The sequence below is a fragment of the Acanthisitta chloris genome, unplaced genomic scaffold, assembly GCF_000695815.1.
Source record: "Acanthisitta chloris isolate BGI_N310 unplaced genomic scaffold, ASM69581v1 scaffold7068, whole genome shotgun sequence".
NCBI classification, from domain to species: domain Eukaryota; kingdom Metazoa; phylum Chordata; class Aves; order Passeriformes; family Acanthisittidae; genus Acanthisitta; species Acanthisitta chloris.
The window spans coordinates 16,267-36,735 of NW_008685281.1; the positions used below are offsets into that span (position 1 = coordinate 16,267).

Here is a 20,469-nt window from a genome sequence, read left to right on the forward strand (position 1 = left end):
CAGCTGCTCTGGGCAATCTGTGCCAGTGTCTAACCACCCTCACAGGGCAGAATTTTCTTCCCAATATCTAATCTAAACCCACCTTTTGTCAGTGAGAAGTCATTCCCCCTAGTCCTGCCACTCCAGGCCCTTGTAAAAAGTCCCACTCCACCTTTCTTGTAGGCTCTTTCAGGTACTAAAATGACTTGTATTTTCTAGCCCACCTATTATTTAGATTTTATGATCATAATTATTATTACATTATCCTTTAGATCACTGGTAATTACATGAGGCCTCAACCTCACCATTCACCCATCAGCCTTTTTCTGATGTTGTTTTATAACAGATTTCAAGATGAACTATTTATATACTGATGAGCTTTCTCATACAACCCCAAGCTTCATTATTTATGCTTATTTAGTAAGTTTGCTCATCTCTGGAGATCCTTTGCTGCTGCTTGGAGCACTTGGATGCTCATTTAGCTCTCGGGAGTCTGTGCAGAGCTTGGCATGTGTCCTTGCCACACACAGACACATACAATGCCATGCCATTAATTTCTATGTCTCTCCTAGCAAATGGCTTTCCCACCAATTCATTCTCTGTTAAGAATGGGTATAAGTCAAAGGAAGCTTGTTCTCAAATTGCATAATGCCCTCAGCACTCAGGGTGGAGTACTGGGCACAGTAAAAAGTGCATCATTAACACTGCTTGAAAGCTTTTGCTGTGTTTGTTTTCTTTCAACCATCTAGTTGCAATTGCACACCCACCACCATTTTCAAGGTGTTTGTATACCAGAAAAGAGCAGGTTTTATCATTTTCACCACAGCGAGGGCCAGGCTTGGCTGCAGTTCCTGCATGCAAGGGGACTGGGTGACCTGGAGCAGAGCCTGGATGGGCACTGCTGCTGGGTGATGTTCTCTCCTCCCCGTCCAACACCCCAGAAGACTTTGCCCTTGGTGTTTTGAAACACTAAGCAACGATGCTGGTGAAGGGACTCGAGCACAAGTGCCATGAGGAGAGGCTGAGGGAGCTGGGGGTGTTCAGCCTGGAGAAGAGGAGGCTCAGGGGAGACCTTAGCACCCTCTGCAACTCCCTGACAGGAGGTTGGAGTCAGGTGGGGGTTGGTCTCTTCTCCCAGGCAACCAGCAGCAGGACAAGAGGGCACAGACTCAAGCTCTGCCAGGGGAGGTTGGATATTAGGAAGAGATTTTTTATGGAGAGAGTGATCAGGCATTGGAATGTGCTGCCCAGGGAGGTGATGGATTCACCATCCCTGGAGGTTTTCAAGATGAGACTGGATGTGGCACTTAGTGCCATTGTCTAGTGACCACGGTAGGGTTGGACTTGGTGATCTTGGAGGTCTTTTCCAACCCAGATGATTCTATGATTCTATGATTTGTGCTGCTCTTGAGAGGAAAGCAAGTCAAACTAAGGATCAGAGCATCAAAGAATTTATAGTTCAAGGTAAATACTTGAGCTGATCTGTTTGGGCTTTTCATCTCCCATGTGAGCTAAGACTTTGTTCTACTGGTTGCAAGATGAACCCCTGGATTTTGAGTTGGATCTGTCATGCTCCTTCCTGAACATAGACCACAGAGGCAGACAGCTGGGCATGAGTGATGATTCACACTGTTCAGAAAAGTTGTCTAAATTGTTTCATATTGGAGGAAAATGTCCACAGATGAATAAAATATGGTGTCAAAGCTGAGCTCGTATAAGAGTTCTATTTCTGAGCACGTTCTCATAGTAATATTGAGAGTAAAAACCTCCTTCCTGCCTGGTTTGGTTTTTTTCAATGGTCTATAAATTTTTCCCTCATTTCTTAAAAGTTTCTTGGTGCGGATGTATGTGATGTGTCTCAATTTGTGATTCATTGGCCCAGTGGACTCCTGCCCCACAGCAGGCAGTGTGCTGTGGCACAGGAATGTCTGAGTGGTTGAATGAGCTTTGTACATTATTGATGTGTTACAAGCCAAGAGCTCCACTGGTGGAACATCAAACTTGATTCCTCAGGTGTTTTCCCCTAAGTTTGGCTCATATTGCAAGAACAAATTGTGGTCACAGGAAGAATAATCTAAATTCTCTAACAAATTCTAGTGAAACTTTTAAGACACACCATTTCCTCAGGCAAGCTGAGGTGGCTCTAGAATTGTATTTGGCAAAACTTATGGTTGTTTACCCAGTTTTCTATATTCAGTTCACATTTCATGACATGCACAGGCGTGTGACATTTGTGAGCAGTGAGAGCTGCATCAGTTTTGTGGGGGAGCATGAGCAGAATTTCAAGCAGATGCTTAAACTGCAACTGATGCACTTTTGGGTCCCTCTGCTGTCCTAATGATGGATATTCCTTGAATCAGGACCAAAATGAGCACATTTTTGGGGGAAAGTTAAGTGTATTAAACTGCCTCAGAGATGAAAATGATAAAGTGATGTAGGGTTTTTTTAAGTCTGATTAATCCCTTACAGATGTGACTAGACAGAACAGGTATGTCATAAAGTCTTTTTCTATAACAAATGGGAACACATAAAAAGCTAAATAATTTGTGCCTAATAGAAGGAAATTCTGAGCTGCAGATGTAGTGGGTTTGTAATTACAGCTAGGCAATATCCCCACTCACACAAATAGTAAATTACTTGAGATAAACTCATTTAGAAGCTGTTAAGCTGCTTTGTTTTGGATTTAGTGAGTAGCTGCAGCTGGAAGAAAGCAGGCAAATAATTGAGATTTCTGGCTCTTAAACACAATCAAAATTTTGCATTTTGTATGTGCATTTCTACTTTCAAGTAGTCCTAAGTTTTAAGAATTTAAGTAACTTAGTGAAATTTTTTTGCCTTAGTCTGATATGATTAGTTAGGTTGGTTCACTTAAAGAAAATACAAAATATCAAACAACCCATGGGAAAAATAACTACTTTAGACAGGCAAAAATTGAGTAAATTTGGGTAGATACAGTCCTGCAACTAGTAGAACAAATGACATTCAGTTTTATGGAACAGAGATACTGTTGTCATTGATAAAACTGAGTTCATGGCTTGTCCTTCACTCACACAATCATTGACCAAGTTATATGACAGTTTGTCTGGTTTTAAACTTAGAGATGCTACAAAATAGTCATCCAGTTAAACTTACGTCACTGATGCAGAGGCATTCATCACCCTCTGCTGCTTGGAAAGACGTGTTGAAGCCAAGAGTCCCACGACTTGGTGCTGGTCCAGGAGCCTCAGATCGGTGCAGGGAGCTCACGTGCACAGTTGGGGGTGAGGGATAAGGGTGAGTTAGGGAGAGACAGGCAGGGAGAAATTCTTGTCTGCATCTCTGTTTACCCTGCAGGTAACCCAGCACACTTCATGCAGAGGTTATGGGCAGCCAGCAAGATGAAAATGTCAAGATGAACAATAGATCTTGTGAGATTAACATGTAAAATCTCTTAATGGACGTGTAAGTAACGGAGATAATTACAAATCCACAGTGCATGACTCAGTCAAGTACAGGGCACAATTCCAGAAACTATGCAAGGAAAAGAAGTCACATGGTTACCTCCAGAGAAACTTGAATCAAGCCAGAGAACAGCAGCATTACTAGGTTGTGACTAGTTAGGCAGCAAGCAGGGCAAATGGAAACTCATGGGCAGAGTTCTCAGCCCTGGTTGATCTTTCACAAGAAAGACCTGAGTTTCACACCCTTCTCATGCCTTGCCTTTCTGGAGGGTTGAGCAGAAGCCTTGGGCCAGGCATAGGACAGCACTGTGCTAAAGTCTGGGAAGGAAACCAGACAGGAGCTTTTCAGGTAAAGCTTCTGCCAGAGCCAATTACGAGGCGACAGCTGGATTGCAGGAGACAGCACAGAGTGACCTGATGTTACCTGGCAGAGACAGTGCTGAGCAGGGTGTTCCTGCAGCCAAAATGTCAAACAGTCTCTCCAGCCCTACAAGGACCTAGCACCAAGTGTACTCACTCAAACCTTGACACCTGGATCAGTGCCATTTCCGTATTCCTAAGTCGCAATGAAACGTGAGCACAACAGGACTAAGACAACAGAGATGTGTCCCAAAGGCAACAGAGCAAGGCTGGAGGGACATCTGCAGGTCCTGCTATCCTGGCTTTCCTCAGTCCCTGATCATGCCACAGGATGCAGTAGCTGGGCAGAAAGGTCCAGAGCCATGTCCTAGAGCTAAGTGCTGTGGACACTCATCTCCCCACAACTACCACATCTGTTTTCATCCCCATGTATGGTTTCTGAGACCTCCTCCTATTGCTAGAGAAAGGCCAGGGCCACAGAACCCCTCGGGCTGATCTTCGGTGAGGTTTATGCTCATTTTGATTCCCAGGCTCAGTGCTGGGTGCAGCCACTCACCTTGACCAACAGCCCAAAGCCCAAGAAGCCCCTTTGGGATCAGCAGTGCCCACGAGGGCATAAAGAGCCTCCCACTGCCCCAAGAGCCCAGTTTTCCTGCTTGCTGGCACAGCTTTACCGCGAGGCTGCTCCTCTGCCCCAAACATCCTCCCATTGACCCCAAATCGGTCCCTAAACTGCACATTCCCTCTTTATAAAGAAGAATTCCCCACGGTCCTCTATGGTTCTCATATTTCCATCACCTAGCCAGTACCCTCGCAGTGACAGAGCCATGGCACAATGGGGAAGCTCGAGTGCTTTTCACTCCATTCTCATGAACAAAGTACCATCACCAAGGACTATTCATTTGCTAAGAGCAGGGGTTAAGGCTTATCTCTAATTACACCTTGTCATCCCTCTCGTCTCAACGGCATGGATCTGCTTCAAAGGGAGGTGAGGTTTGACTGGTCAAAGCTGAATGTTTGACTGGCACACACTGACACAACTGGAATGGCTGGAGCCCTGTGGAGGCAGGAATAAGGGCAGTTATCAGTGCTTGGCAAAGAGGATCATATTTTTGTCTCAGCATCTGTGACATCTGCAAGATTCCTGGAGCTACCACAGGAACATTTGCATGGCATGACCCAGGGCTAATCAGAGTTGCAAACAAAACAGGGCTTAGAATTTAGTCCAAAAGAATTGTTTGCCCCCTACAATACATTTTTTTCAGACAAAAGTCAGCATGATGTGTTTCTATCTGTGAGTTTTCTCAGCCTGCTTCTTAAAACATGATTTCACTTCATATTAGAGGACCTTGAACTATATAAACATATATACAAACCTATATATATTTAGGGACGTAGAAGTTCAGATCTCACCTAATCACTACAGTCTAGGAGTTGGGGCTCTAAAAAATTAAAAATCTCAAGGATCACAGCCTGTGTCAGAAGCACTCCGAACTGAACTGTGCGAAACAGACGCGCTAAAACCACCCGGTCTGTGGCAGCATCCAGTGTCCATCACCAGTACTGCACTCTGCCCCCTCCAGCGCTCCGCAATTTGCTCACAAGAGGAGGAGAATCCTCACCCTGCCACGTTTTGGAGACACAACGCCAAGCCCTGGACCATTCCAAGGGATTAGCAGGACCTAGAAAGGCCACCAAAACACAACAGCAAACAGCAGAACAACCTCAGCAGCAGAAGATCCTTTGAGACCCTGTTGTTGGTGCAGGGGGTTGCACCAGCTCTGCAGCCCTGCCGTGCCATAGCTGCTCAGACACAAGGAGAGGCAATGGTTTTCTCCTTTCTCACAGCTTTAGCAGATGGGAAGAGCTTCACAGAGGCAGAGCCCAAACCTCAGCTGGGTTCAGTGAGAAGTGGAGCAAATGTGCCATGCCTGGAGTCCCACAACTGCTAAATCTCAGTACTTGCATCCAGTAGAGTAACCAAAAAACATTCCCCAAATCCTAGAGGTACAAAGCCCAACTGATCTCAGCTGCATTTCTCTGTCTCCAAACTACTTCTTCCAGTGTCTGCAGGAGAAGTGAGCAATGCCCTCGGGAAAACAGCAGACTGAGTAGTCTCAAGCCAAGGAAGTCATTACCTTTTATCTGTTATATGAAGGGCACATGCTGAGACAGTGCCCTGTGCCTGAGCTCTTTGATGGGAGGTGATGAGCCCTGCAGGAACACAGATGACTTGTTCAGAGCATCCTGGCCCAACAGGCATCTCAGGAGAGGGGGAGGAACAGCTGCTAGGAGGGAGAACCAAGGCACAAGTAACAAACAGAGTCAATTTACTAGGTCAGCTCACAGCACCAGTGCCTTCCTGCCCTCATCTGCCAGCGTAATCCATTGTAAGAACAGCTGTTGTGCTCTGCAAAAAATAGGCTAATAGAGACACCCATCCTGAAAAGAGGATGGGCACTGCAATCTGAGGAACTTTTCAGTCTGTGAGGGTGAATAGCTTTGTCCCTGTTTGCATATGGCTCTGCTGTGGGCACCTCTCATTTTAAAGAGGATTTCACAGAATAACAGAATTATTTGGGCTGGAAGGGAACTTATAGAATTTCTCATTCCAACCCCCCTACGATGGGCAGGGACATGTTCCACTAGACCAGGTTGTTCAGAGCTCCATCCAGCCTGGTCTGGAACACTTCTAGGGATGGCGCAGTGACGGCTTTGCTGGGCAACCTGTGCCAGTGCCTCAGCACCCTCACAGGGAACTATTTCTTTCTAATATCCATTCTAAAACTATTTTCAGCTTGAATTCATTCCCCCTCGTCCTGTCACTCCAGGCCCTTGTAAATAGTCTCTCTCCAGCTTTCTCGTGGGCTCCCTTCAGGTACTGACTGAAAAGCCTCAATTAGGTCATGCCTAAGCCTTCTCTTCCCAGCTGAATAACCCAAGTTGTCTCAGCCTTTCCTCATAGTAGAGATGCTCCATCCTGACATCAACTTGGTAGCCTCCTCTGGACTCTCTCCAGCAGGTCAATGTCCTTCCTGCGCTGAGGACCTCAACAGTTTAAACCAGCTCCGGTGCCTGGACGTCACACCTTCAGTAGAGCACCAGGACCACTCGAAGGCATTTTGCTCATTTTCGCAGGGCTGATTTGCTCCCAAATGTCGGCACAAAGAGGACATTAGGGATGGTCTCCAAAACGAGCCTGTTCCTCAGCTGCCGGGGCTGGAGCGTTCCCGGCGATCAGCAGAGGGAGCCCAATGCCCGGGAACGGAGCATCCTCCGGCAGGGATGGACCCGAGGGACAGGGAAGAGGCGCAGGTGACTTTGTGCAGCCTCTCCTGGCTCCTTTCCAATGGGTCGGCATCATCAGACAAAACTAGAGCCCTCGGTGGCCTGTTGTAACTGTGCATAAGGATTTAGGATAGGTCCAGAAACGGAGGATGACAGGAGGATGTGTTTACAGGGCAGGGCCCAGGCAGCTGATGGCTTTATCACAGATGACTCCCCAAAATCACCCTCCCAAGGAAGGACATCATGTTCTTTGGGAAGAAGGCCAGAAGTGTCAGAGCCAGCCCTTGCCACAATACCAACATTTCTGTTCACTCCCAATTAATTGTGCAATTTTAGCTTAGGAAGGGAAGTACTTCATTACACAGCACTGCTGCTTTTCCACATCCCTCAGAAACCCTAACTCCACAAACTGGGTACTAAGTCCAACCCTGCTACAACCACCAAAGCTGTTTGGAGCCAGCCTCAGGCTGGTCAGTACATCCCTCAGCCCCAGCAGAAGCTCAGCTTTGTCCTTATCCTTCAATTACTAATTGAGCCTCCTCCAAAACCCTGCTCTCTCCAGAGTCCCGAGGAGCTGACCTTATTGAAGTCATTATGACTGCTCCATCAGTGTCAAGGCCAAAGAGTTGCCTTGAAGCACCATCTCATCATTGGAGCTCCAAAACAAGCACCTCTTCCTGTGGCATCTGCTTTGCCATAGGGGTAAATTTTACACCTCCCCCATTCTTCCTTTATGGACTGGGGTAACCCTTGTCTTCCACATTTTATAAGCCTTCCTCATCATTTTTAGAGCTGCCTTATAAGACACCTACACGAGGCACAATTACTGCAGCTGCTCCTATGAGAGCTCCTGAACTACACTGCTTATTTCAGGGGGAAAAAATAAACAAACAACACACCCACAAAAGCAAGCAGAAAACCAAAAAAAACCCCACCACCAACTCCCAAAAAAACAACCAAACACCAACACTCTCACACCACAAAACAACCTCTTCACCTTCACTTAGCTCTGTAGCCCATGAAAACAGACAAATACTTCCTCTGGGCTCCTATTTAAGTCCTTCAGCTGTGATGGGCATGGAGGGACCTGTTGGCTGATTCCTGACATCTGGGAGCCCTTTCACCCTGGAGCAGGCTCAGCTGCTCTCTAATCCTTACAGGACCCAATGCATGTTGACACCCTCCTGCTGCTCCCTGCAACTGCCACCAATCTACATCTTTCCTGTCCTCTTCAGTACTCCTACAGCTCTCCCACATGCTCCCTGAGCAATCCTTTTCCCTCTCCCCGTAGCTCAGAATCCCCTCCCCTCTCCAGTTTGGGGCCCTGCCCCAATATAAGAAAGGTGTTGGAGAACTGGAGTAAGATAAGTGAAGTGCCACCAAGAGATTTGGGGGCTGGAGCACTTGCTCAGTGAGGTGGAGGAAGGTGAGCTTGTTCAGCCTGGTGAGAAGAAGACTTCAGGGGGACATAAAAGCATCCTACTGGTTAACAAGCAGGTTACTGAGCAGACAGGTCCAGACTCCTCCTGGTGGTTCATGGTTTGGAGATGAGGCAGTTGAAAGAAAAGAGGTTGGAACTGTATACAAGATAAAACTTCTTTACCACAGTGACAGTCAAACCCTGGGACAGGAAGCCCAGGGAGATTGCACATCCATCCTTGGGGATTTTCAATGCTACCTCCTGAGCAACATGATTATACCTCAGCACTGATCCTGCCATGAGCAGGAAGTTGGACCAAACTCCCTTCCAACCTGATCCAGCCTGCTTGTCTGAAGGAAAAGAGGGTGAACCGGAATGATAACCAAGTCCAGAGCTTCCTCCCCAGCCAGGTTGTGAGAACCCTGCCATCAGCACCACCACCCTAGGATCATCCCATGGCAGCTTGAAAAGCCTTGTCAAACACTGTGAATGTCAAGGGAAAAAAGTAGGACAAAGGATTCAACTGAGTTGCAACAGTGACACGTGCCCATGCTGGGGGAGGAGGAGGAAGCATTTGAGCACACAAGTTAAATGGGCCAAGAGCCTGGACACAATAAAGTATCAGCTTCATCACCAGCAGAGTGAAGCTGTGAGATGGAAACACATCCTTCCCCTGCCACGTGCGTGGCCTCGTCACAGGAGGGTGCTCAGCTGTGAGCAAGAAGCAGTAAGAGCAACCATGCACAGATTTAATTCTCACATTATTTTAACTGCTGAGGGGACTGAGTGAGATGTGGGGAGCACCAGGCCCTCATTCTGCTGCAGAGGGCAGGTCTTGGCAGCAACTGAGCTGCCGAGGCAGCTCCCACCTCAGCCTCTGCCCCTTCCTCCCCAGGGAGAGAAAAAGCTGTGAAGATGCTCATGTTATCTATTAGTAGAGAGATCTCAAATGTATCATGACTCACTCACCTTTCAAAGCTGTCAAAAAAACCCCACCAAAACCACCCAAACTCAACACAACTTAAAAGGTGGGGAAAAGAAATTAAGGAGAAATAGTGGCTGAAGTTTTGGGTTCTGTTTTGGTGTGTGCCTGGGAAGGCAGCGAGACACAGATGGGAGCTCAGGCTGCACAGCCTGTGGCCACTGCTGCACTCCTGCTCTGTTCCAGGGATCCACCAGCCCTGCTGGGATGGTGAGCCCAAGAACCAGCAAAGCATCCCTGCCATCTCGGTTAACCAGATCCATGTGCCCGCTCAGCTGGAGGGACAGACAGACCACGACTGGAGCTCTTCACCTGGTGTAGTGATGCCTCTCTTGGCCTTCCTGGGGGATGAAGTTTTGGGAAGTTTCCCCAAGTGAGGGAAGTAATTTTTTCAAAGCAAATGACTCCCATTCTCTTCTTCCCTGGCACAGGTGGAGGAGATGGTAGTTGAGTCTTTGAGGTACAGAGGTGTTTTTATTTGCTATTTGCTCTGAAAAAGCAAGCACTGAACTCTTGCAGTTTCTGTACCCTTGTGATCTGTCCTTGTTATCTCAGCCTCCAGATTCAAAGGGATTAGATACAGGAACATGCTGTGAGATTTTTGGAGTCATTGAGGGCCATCTCAGGCATAAAGATGTCCTATACCCTCTGTCTCATTAAAATGTCATTTTCCATCTTAAAAACTGTGTCATTTTGCTCCTGTTCTCTGGATATGGTGTTGGTCCAGAACCACACAATGTAATAGGATCATCAGAGGATAACTCAGGTAGGAGAGGGCATGTGGATAACATCATGCTCCAAGCAGGAGGATTGATGAGGAAGGTCCTCCCACTTCCCCAATGTGTCCTTCATGACCACTTGTGCATCTTGCTGCCCTCAATCTTGCCCATGTTCTGGGTGTCTTGCTGTTGAGTTTACTAATGTAACACCTGAATTTAAAACCAAACAAGTGCTCTGGCTGTACAACTGGGGCACAGAGAGGGTGACTCTGCTTCAACAAAGACGTGGAAGGTTTTGCAAGAATCCAGTAGGCTGGGATGGGAAACAATGCCAGGATCAAAGACAGAGAAGCTCCAAAGCAGCCAATGCAGAGCTGTGCCTGCACAGTTTAACCACTGGCTGGCTGCCACCTGCACGCTGCCTGTGAAGTTACCAAATGACAAAGGATATGCCAAAATTGGGTTATGTGGATTATCAGAGGAGAATTTGGCATTTGGTGTGCTGAGTGCATTGCTGAGGCCTCTTTTTAGGCATTATGCCCCAGTTGAGTTCAAAGCAGGGATTGTGGCATGAGAAGCAAATACTCAAGCTCTGTCCAAACAAGGTCCAGAGGTTTAGGCACTCAGCATTAGGTGCTTGCAAAAGATGTTGACCCCTGAGGCTCATGATAAAATCTAAAGCTCCCTTTGAAAGTTAAGTGTTTAACATGAAGGAGCTGGTGTCCCATTGATCTGCTGCCAATGTTTTAACAAGAGGATGCCACAAGTATTTCGCTGTGTGACGGTGAATGGGGAGAGACAGTAGAATTACTTTTCTCCCATTTGCACAAAGAAGGATCTTCCACCCAGTGTGAAGAATAGAGGGCAGCAGTGTGAGAAGGGAGGAATAGAGTCTATGTGCATTAAAAATTGTAAATAAATACAAATATTTGTGCCTAGAAAATCAAGCTCTGCTTATGATTCAGGGAGAATTTATCCTGGAGGAGGGGAGAGGAAGCCCACAGCTCTTCTCCTGCAGGGAATATGTTTTTTAAATTATTGACACTTTATACAATCTGGTGTTCTTCTAAATATAAATTTATTAACACAAGAAGCCACTTGGCAGCAGGAAACTAATCCTGGTGAGCTCACAGTTTTCAAGACAAAGCGTTCTCTTAGAAGGAAAAAGAAAAAAAAAAGACTTATTTGGGAAGAAGAGGCTTGGAGCTTCAGCCTAAAACCAGCCTCCACCTGCCATCTTCTTGGTGCAGGCTTAAATGGAGCAATATTCCCTAGCCTTGGCTTGCTTGTCTCTGCTTTCCAAAGGAGATGAGGCATATGCAGTCACGCTGTTCACCAGCTCTCCCGTCACCCTCCCACAATAACCTCTGAGAGAGGAAGGAACATGTCTATGGAGGCTGGGAAGGGAACAGAGGTACCCGCTGTCACCCACCCCCTGGGATGGGGAGATCAGGCAGGAGCCCACGAGCAGGTGTCTGCTTGGCTGCCCAGCAAGCGTGTGCCAATTTGTCAGGCAGGATGGGACAGAAGAGCTGTGGCTGTTTGGGATGGGAGGGCACAGCCCACAGGAGCCGTGGGAATCACTGCTCCAGCATAGGGAGCGCCTTGCTTCCCAGGAGGAGGGTGATGCAACAGCTCAGGATAGCAAAGCCATGCATAAGGCTCCAGCACAGTTGGATCAAAGCGTTTTTTGGGGTATTATGGAAAAAAGAATCCAGCCAAAGAGTCGTGCTGAGTTTTATTTTATTGAACAGAGACAGCAGAGATGAGAGCAGACTGCTCCTGGGACCGTGCACAGGTGTCTGTGGCCGCTGCCAAAGGTGGCTCAGCTCTTGCTGCTCAGTGACAGTGAGGACTCAGCATTTCCCCAGGTGCTTCAATCTTATTTTCCCTCCACTTCTCCTGTGAAATAGTGAGACAGACTTAGACCAAGCACCAAATGACAGACACAGCAGTGTAGGGCAGAGCTCATCCATCCCACCAGGCCTGACTCGTGCCAGCATACCCTGGTGCCTCACAGGGGATATCCAGCTATTTTCTCCTCTCCTCGTTCCTCTCTGATTTCCCCTAGGATAAGGCAGCCTCGAGTGCCCACGGAATGTAAGGATTGCTAAGGGAAAATTGATGTTTTGCAAGCACATTCCATCCAGGGGGGCTGACTCCTCTTGAATCTCCTTTAATAGGTGACAGAGCTCAGGAAAAGGAGAAACACTATATTCTCCCTCTGAGATCTTGTGTCTTGTTCCACAAAGTTCATTCAGACTTTTCAGGAATAGTTTGGCATGGCTCAGCTCCCACATTCCTCCAGGCACTTCTTGGTACCCAGGAGTGTGGGCAGTGAGAGCTGCAGCCTGTGGCATATAGTGGGAATTGTGCATCAATTTAGTGTGTGCAAAAGGTACAGGCAGGATGCAGTTGCCTCCCAGGCCCCGTGCTGCCTCTCAGCATGGCAACCAGCAGCCTGCAGTGCCTAGAAATGAATTAAAATTAACTCCCATTCGCACAGCTCCTCTCCAAGGAGGAAATATTCTGCCCGGCACAAGAGGAGCAGCCTGGGTGCAGGGCTTCCCCACCATGAAGAACATCATTAGACACGTGGAAATGGAGCCAAGTGTCTCTGGCTTCAACCCCCTCTATGTCACTTACAGCACTGCCTTGCAGAAGGCACATTTGTTCCCGTATGTGATGCCATCGGTGCCGCAGTGAGGGTTGGACTCCCTCGTGCAGTACACGCTTCTGTTTACGAACTCTCTACAAATCTGAACAGGAATGAAATAAAAACACCTTTCAGGACTCCCATACTCCTTGTTTCTCTCTCCAAATTGCATACAAGGTCATCAATGTAATGCTTTTTCTGACAAGTGCCGACACTGCCTGTTTACTGACAGAAAAAGCCCTGTCAGAAATGAGCAGAAGCAGCATTTCAGGGGTGGTTTTGCCCCATGTTTGAGGAGGGAAACTGTTGTCACCTGGGAGAAGTCTTGATCTCCCAGTGACATCAGTGGATTAGCCTAGGCATGCAGGAGGAGAGTCAGCACTGATGCTCTGTCAGACATTTGGCTCCAAGCTGCTGCACGTCTTGCACTTGCACTTCATGCATCTTGCAAAACTCTGCACTCAGCTTGGTGCTTGCTGAGCTTCCTGCCTCCCTGCAGGAAGGAGGAGAAAACCATAGTCTATGGGGAATTAAAAATGGTTCCCAGGTATTTTGTCTCTGTACAAGTCCCAGAGATGGACTTAAGTTGGGGGAACGGAACAATCAATAGTCCATTTGCGTCATGAGGAGATTGGGCACTGGAGCCAAGTCAGAAGTGGTGCTGTGTGTGAACACCTCCCTGTGCAAGCAGCCCAGATCTAACCATGGGAAGCATTTGCCAAACCAACCATCTATTTCCCTCCTATACCTGTTAACATGGTCACACATAATATCCCCTGTGTAGCCTAGAACTCCCCAGTGTTGGGAAATCTAGGAATGACCCACCTGCTCCCAGAAGGCATTAAAAACTGTTTACCCAGCACCAAGATAATGATTGAAAAGTCATTACTCTAATGTGAAACGCCATGACTGGATGTGGCACTTAGTGCAATGGTTTAGTTGAAAAGGTGGTGTTCGGTCAAAGGTTGGACTTGATGATCTTGGAGGCCTTTTCCAGCCTTAATTGATTCCATGATTCTATGAAATGCAGATTCAGAAAGCAGAAACACAGCACTAACCTCTTCAATGTCTTGACCTGCTACATCTGAAATAAAAAAAAAACACGGCAAATAAAAACCAAACAGTGATTTTACACGTCATCTTTGCTTTCTGACAGAGGCTGGACTAAAATCACAAACCATTTATGCAAACCACAGTGAAATACACTCCAGGTTTTTCCTACTCCGTCACCTGGCACAGAGAGAGAGGGGGCAGGAAATACATTATCTGCATTGCTTTTCAGTATTTTTCTATTTTGAAAAATGTTACTAAAATACCATGTAATCAGTCGTTCAGCTGCTAACTACACCTCAGACACATAACCCAATCTCCTGGAAGACAGCCACTCCTGGGGAAGAAAGCTGCCATATCGGATCTGGAGCTGTGCTCCCAGAGATTTTAAAGCTGTATTGACTTCTAAGGCTTTTAGGCTCCTGCCCCTCTGAACAACAAAAAATGGCTGGAAGTGTTAATAGGAGCATGCTGTGGAGAAGGAGACCCTGTGGTTGGTTTTACAGCCATCCTCAGCACAGCTCAGAGACTCTCCCAGAACAGGCTCATCCTGGGCGAGATACAAAGAGACGTCATGGAGTGATACAGAGCAGAACAGGCAGTGCCGGTCAGTACAAGTGCAAAAATACCCTCTGTAACCACAGGCTCTGGGCTTGGAGCTAATCACTCCATCCTCTCTATACTTCTTCCCTGCAAAGACTGCAGTCAGGCGTGTAGGTTGAGTCAGAGCTGTGAAACGGGGCAACCTCGTCGTGTCTCTAAGGGGGAGCCTGATACTCAGGGGTGGATTGAATGCAGATTTGCAGAATCTGGGTCACAGCACTGTGGGACTAATACCTTCATCTCACACAGCAGCAGGGCAGCAGAGGTTCAGACGTGAGGCTGTACCTGCTGGGTCAGAGGGGTCACTGCCAGCTGTGATGCTGCTTGGGTGGCTCTGGGCAGGAGGGATACTGGGGCAGGAGATGAGAGGATCTTATCCTAGACTGAGCCACCCACACACTGGAAATCCCACCCAACCCTCAGTCAGCTCAACCATCATCCATCAACCCCTACTACTTCTTCTACCAGTTCTATTGCTCTTTGTTGTTTTATCCTGGGTGCTCCACATTTACCCTGCCCTCAGGTTTGGCTAGGTTGCCTGAATGGTAAAGGCAGTGGTGTGGCTATCTGCATATTATTTACAAAATAGCTCATTAGACAGCTTTTTATAAATATTGCATGCAGCTACAGAAGACTTTGTGATGATGCCTCTTGACATCTGTTTATTTTACGGGAGATCACAGAGTTTGCTGCTATTCTGCCTGGCCTTGGAAGGAAGCTTCAGCCTTCTGACGGAACCCAGTCCCAATTAAGACTCAATTAGAGACAGATGAATATTTCATAATGAATAATGTGTACAAAGTAATTCACCTCTTCTCTCCATGCACAGCTTGCCATTTTCTCAAGTGAATTCTTTATTCAAATTATTCACAGCAAAACAAGCATAAATAATTCTTGCACTGTGCGTTCTTCAATAGCTGTTGCCACAAACCTTGCGGAGCTGGGTCAGCTGGACTCAAGCAAGTGATAACACTGACATGGTCTGTATGTTCAAAAAATCATCACTCATCTTCCCCACATCATCAGAGAGATGTGTAAATCTCCATATAAATAAATGCTGGATCTTTTTAATTTGCCCTCTTTGTTCTGACTCCTTGAGGACATCTGAATTTAATTTTCAAGCTTTTTCCTGCAACATCAACGAAAGCTGAAACTTTCATCTAATTACGTTTCCACATCTCCAAGGAAAACACCAAATACCAAGATGCTTAGGATCAAAACAAGAGCAGATGACCCTGAGGTGAGTGAGTTTCTTCTCTAACTGGTTCAGCAAAACCCTCCAGTGAACATTTGGACCAAAAATTCATAATTACATTCTCCTCTGGTACATTTGCTGAAGAGATGATCAGAATTTGCTCTCTCTGTCTCCCAGTGACACCTCCACTGCGTTATTCACTGCGGAGGCACACGAGGAATGGAAATATGTCATACAAGTGAGCAAGTCCTGCAGATATTTTCTACTTGCTCAGCTTTATCTTCAAGCCTGTCAGCCAGTGATCAAGGCTCTCCAAAGTTTGTTGTCAGGAAAGGTTTTGGGTTTTTTTTATTCTAGGCTAGGGAGAAGATCACTTACCCGAGAAGAAAGAGAGCAGCAGCAGGCTGAGAAGCACTAGGGCACCTGTTGCCTTCATGCTGCAGGTAAGTCTTTAGTTCAAGCCAAGCGGTGGGAGCGGGAGGTGTCGTCTCAGCCCCAGAGCCCACAGTGTGCACCCAGACCTGCCTTTCTGTGTATTTATGTGCCTGTCTGTAGCTGTCCTCACTCCCCACCTTAATTGTGAGAACTTCTCCACTTGGTTTCCAAAGCCATTATTGGTCCTGGCCGGTTTATGGTGCTTTAAGGAATGCTGCCCTGTCCACATCAAACCTAGAAAGGGATAATTATATGAGTGATAGACAGGCTTGTAATATAATTATTTTTTTTTCCAAATAGTCACAGGATTCTCACAAGGGTGAATTTTCAAAGTGGTGATTCATCGGGGAAGCTGGTAATTTTCATTCTCTGGGCCCTTACTGAATGCCAGCTCCGAGGCTTTGAGTGCGGCGTGATGACACTCACTAGACGTTACGAAATAAAGCACAGCATGAGAATGTGTTGTCTGTGAAACCAATTATACGTTGTTCCCTGGCTATTTTTGAGGATGGTTCTAAATTTATTGAGTTGGGGTGGAGAAGAGCTCCAATGTGACATGCTCTCATTGCTGTGTGCACAGTCCCAGATAGGGGACTGCTGACTCTCCTCCTTGAACTATTTAAACTCTAGCTGTCAGTGTTTTCCAGCTTTTTGCATTCACAAACATATGTTAGGGCTCTGCTCCCACAGCAAGTGGCAATGAAGGGAATTTGATGGGGAATTGGGAGATCTGAGCTCTATTTCCAGCTGAGCCTGTGCAAAGATTTGTGTTCAGCTGCACCATTCACCAAACACCTCTTCAGATAAAAATAAGCTTAAATGTTAGTATGTTTTCCTAAGGAGACAAGGCTTAGAGGAATGTGTATGGATAGATCTGGTTTTTAATCCCCCCAGTAAATTTTGAATCAGCAACCAGTTCCAACCAAATTTTACACAGGAGTGGAAAAAAGATTAAAAATAAAACACATTTGTATACATTTTTTTTCTAGCCACAGAGGAAAGATGCTACTATCAGCAAGGGAGAGAGATCTTCTGCAGGAGAGAAATGCTATGGATTCCCTACATCTGGGGAAGCATTACAGTTTGCAGCTTGGTAGACATCTCAAAATCCACACGGCAGAGAAATCGTGAGTGACAGGTGAATTCTCAGATGTCTATTAAGGGTGAGCTCACGACGCAGCCTCTCATATAATTTAGTTATCAAGCCCGTCAGCCGCAGAGCCGTTCGGAACCACGCGCAGTTCTGCCACTCGCAGCACTACTTGTTTGCCTTTTCTCCTTTCAGACGTCACTGCTCACCACCACAGCCCTAATGCCTCAGTCCCTTATCTGCCCAAACATTTGGGTGGCTGCAGCACAACTGATTGGCTAAAGCCTCAGCAAATGCAGCACAGGGACCAATCCCTTCTGGGCTGAGGAGAGGAAAAGACTAAATTGCTAAGCAGGTGATTATTGTTATTACCCATTTCCACTTCTTTATAACATCTGAAACAGGCCACTTGCTGGTGTAGATGAGGGAATTCTGTCCCTCTGACAATCAAGGATAGAAGAAGACCACGTGGACCTTGCTTTGCAACCTAAGGGATGGTTGGGCAGAGTCTTGCTGGTGTCAAGCTGAGTACTGACTGCTAGGCCAGTCTTTAGACTGAAATGGTGCAAACCTTTTCATCTTCTAAAGGGTCTGTGCTAAGAGGTTCACCAGGCATCTAGGATGCAGCCATATACTCACCATTTATCCTTCCTTTTCCTGCAAGTGACCTGCTCTTCTTTGGGCTTTTCCAAAGCCTTCTGAGCTCCTAAGCAAGTATTTATCTTCCTCAGGCAGAGACAAACACAGCAGAGGAAGATCACCATAAGGTTGTGCCATTGAAGACAATTTCCTGCTATGGTCAAAACTCTTGGCTGCTCTACAAATTTCTTGTCCAACAAGAAATTATAGCCAAGCTCTGAAATGTGCTGGTACTAGGGGAAGAACAAACCAAAGCCTTCTGAGCTCCTAAGCAAGTATTTATCTTCCTCAGGCAGAGACAAACACAGCAGAGGAAGATCACCATAAGGTTGTGCCATTGAAGACAATTTCCTGCTATGGTCAAAACTCTTGGCTGCTCTACAAATTTCTTGTCCAACAAGAAATTATAGCCAAGCTCTGAAATGTGCTGGTACTAGGGGAAGAACAAACTCCTTGTCTCCCCTGTGCTGGTACTAGGGGAAGAACAAACTCCTTGTCTCCTGGTAGGAAGCACCTACAAAATTCCCAGTCAAGAAGTTATCTATTTCAGGAAGCAAGACCCAAAGAAAAGACTTGGAAGTCACAGATTTTGGCCTAAGTATCAGCCTCAGCAGCATGTATTCTTTTACATAACAAGAGAATGGGAGGTGGAGAAAGGATGAGGAAGGGAATGTGTGAGTTACAGCCCTTGGGAATTTTTGCCTGTGCTGTTTGCATATTAACTCCTTGACTCACCCAAAAAGATGGCACATCATCATGAACGTTCATATATGTCATTGCTCCTCCAGTGCACTCTTTAGGCTCCCACAGAGATGTTATCTCCATACCTTTTTTTCCCCAAGATAGAAAGCATGTTGGACCTACCAGCACATCTGGCTTTTTATTCCTGGAGTTAGAAAATCCAAGACCTTTTCCTGAAGGGTCCCCTGCCTTATCTCTGCCTCAGATACCCCCAGTAGAGCTTTCCAGATCTCTTCTCCAAGAAGCTGAAAGCCTGAGCGCAGTCTAATTTCTCCTCAGGTTCTCATTAGGCTCATTACAGCCTTGCCTAGCTTGTTGCAATTTTCCGCTGATGAGCACAGTCTCGATGGACACGCCCTTCAAGGAAGCAGCAGTTCCTAATTTTCTTCCCTATAAGATACCTCCTCCCTTTGCCATAAGCCTCCTTTTTATAATGCACCACCAGACCTGCCCCTTGCCCAGGTGTGATGAGGGTTGCCTTTTCCCTTCACACTTCCCCAGGGCCATCCCTGCCCACATCAGGGCCCCTAAAAGGGCCAGTTCCTCCAAGTGCCAGTGCTGTAACAAAGGCAAATCCATTTACATTCCACAAGACATCAAAATCAAGGAAAGTGGCATAAAATTGCAGCTTGGTTTGTCTGCTGAGGGTTTGCTACAGAGTGACATTCTCTCCTGAGAGGTGTGATGAGCATTAAGCTTTGCTCTCTATTGTGATTTATTTCATAGCTCCTCCTGCCTGACAGTTAAGTACCTAAAAGCCTGAAGACCATTACCCCTGTCCCAAAACCAAAACCAAAAACCATTCCATGGCAAAGTTTGTGGCTGCTTTTAGTTTATTGATCAATCAAAGCAGAGACCAATGCGTAACGGTCGAGGGAGCAGGGAAGAGCATGTTTGATTGGAGAATTTGTAAGGGAAAAGTCATGATGAAGGGTCCAGCACTTAGCACTCGCCCTGGTGTCTGAAGAACAGAGATCCACGGCTGCGACTGAAGAGAGAGACCAAAATTAGACATGGATCTCATTTTTATGGCCTAACTTTACCCAAATAAGCAAAATGCTCTTGTGCTCTCCAAGTTATAAAGTACTTCACTTAATGTTTCACCTCTTTTCTGACTCCCCAGGTTACAAGTTTTCTCATGTTAAAGAGATTTGGGATAAACCCCATCATTTTGAATACCTCCTACAGTCACAGTTTCAATCACTCTGACTGGGAGGGAGTCAGCAATACTAAGAGCCTGCAAGCAGGGATCCAATTTTAATTGCAAGGGAAGGAGAAGACTCAATCAGGCTTAAGATCTGCAGTGCCTAGAGGGTGAGAGAGGAGTGAGCACTGGGAGAGGAACATGGGGTAGGGATGGATTTACCAAGGGGCTAATGGGAGCTCTGGGGCTTCTACACCAGCTGCCACTGCCCTGTGTGTGCTCCAGCTCTCTGGTTTCATGGCCACATGGTGAGCTTTGTACTTACGAAACTGCATTGCAGAATTGGCACTTGTTTCCGTAAGTTCTGCCATCGGAGCCGCAGACAGGGTTGTACTCGGCGGTGCAGACGGAGGTCAGGCCTTTCTGGCTGCTGCAGTCGATGTTCTAATAATGGAGAAAAACCAGGTTTTAAAGCATTTGTTCCCTACATTTTCTTGCGTAAGTGCTTTATGTTTATTTAATATTTGTGATATGGCAAAGCATAAAAGCAGTTTTCAGGAGCAAGGCTATGTTGTTCCAGCAACTCTGCAAACTCTGAGGCAGAGAACATGGTTGCTTGGAACAGCCTGAAGTAGGGAGAAGGCAGAAGCAAGAAAAAAAAAGCTAATAAATAGTGAAATGACCATGCTGATTTTTCCAGGCTGGCTCTCCCACTGGCTGCTCTGGTT

The 20,469-nt window shown here is 46.6% G+C and overlaps 2 protein-coding genes across 2 annotated transcripts in view; both read right to left on the reverse strand.

Annotated features, from left to right (window-relative positions):
- Positions 1-12,044: 12,044 nt before the first annotated feature.
- Positions 12,045-16,128, reverse strand: SPINK6 (serine peptidase inhibitor, Kazal type 6). Its single transcript, XM_009079681.1, has 4 exons — positions 16,071-16,128; positions 13,903-13,928; positions 12,835-12,947; positions 12,045-12,090 (listed from the first exon to the last, which is right to left on the reverse strand). The coding sequence occupies exons 1-4, from the start codon at positions 16,126-16,128 to the stop codon at positions 12,045-12,047; spliced, it is 243 nt and encodes an 80-aa protein (XP_009077929.1).
- A 3,411-nt stretch (positions 16,129-19,539) lies between these two features.
- Positions 19,540-20,469, reverse strand: part of SPINK1 (serine peptidase inhibitor, Kazal type 1) — a 12,099-nt gene continuing 11,169 nt past the window's right edge. The window contains exons 7-8 of the mRNA XM_009079685.1: positions 20,067-20,185; positions 19,540-19,585 (exon numbers count right to left, since the gene is read on the reverse strand). Coding sequence (XP_009077933.1) covers positions 19,540-19,585; positions 20,067-20,185 — 165 coding nt within the window. The remainder of the gene's footprint in view (positions 19,586-20,066; positions 20,186-20,469) is intronic.

What these genes read in the sequence shown, in the direction of transcription:
- SPINK6 (XM_009079681.1), bottom strand. Translation starts at nt 16,128, where the DNA reads ATGAAGGCAACAGGTGCCCTAGTGCTTCTCAGCCTGCTGCTGCTCTCT. An exon ending in CAGGTCAAGACATTGAAGAG is followed by an intron (nt 12,948 to 13,902) that starts GTTAGTGCTGTG and finishes ATTCCTGTTCAG; the next exon opens with ATTTGTAGAGAGTTCGTAAA. An exon ending in GCCTTCTGCAAGGCAGTGCT is followed by an intron (nt 12,091 to 12,834) that starts GTAAGTGACATA and finishes ACTATTTCACAG; the next exon opens with GAGAAGTGGAGGGAAAATAA.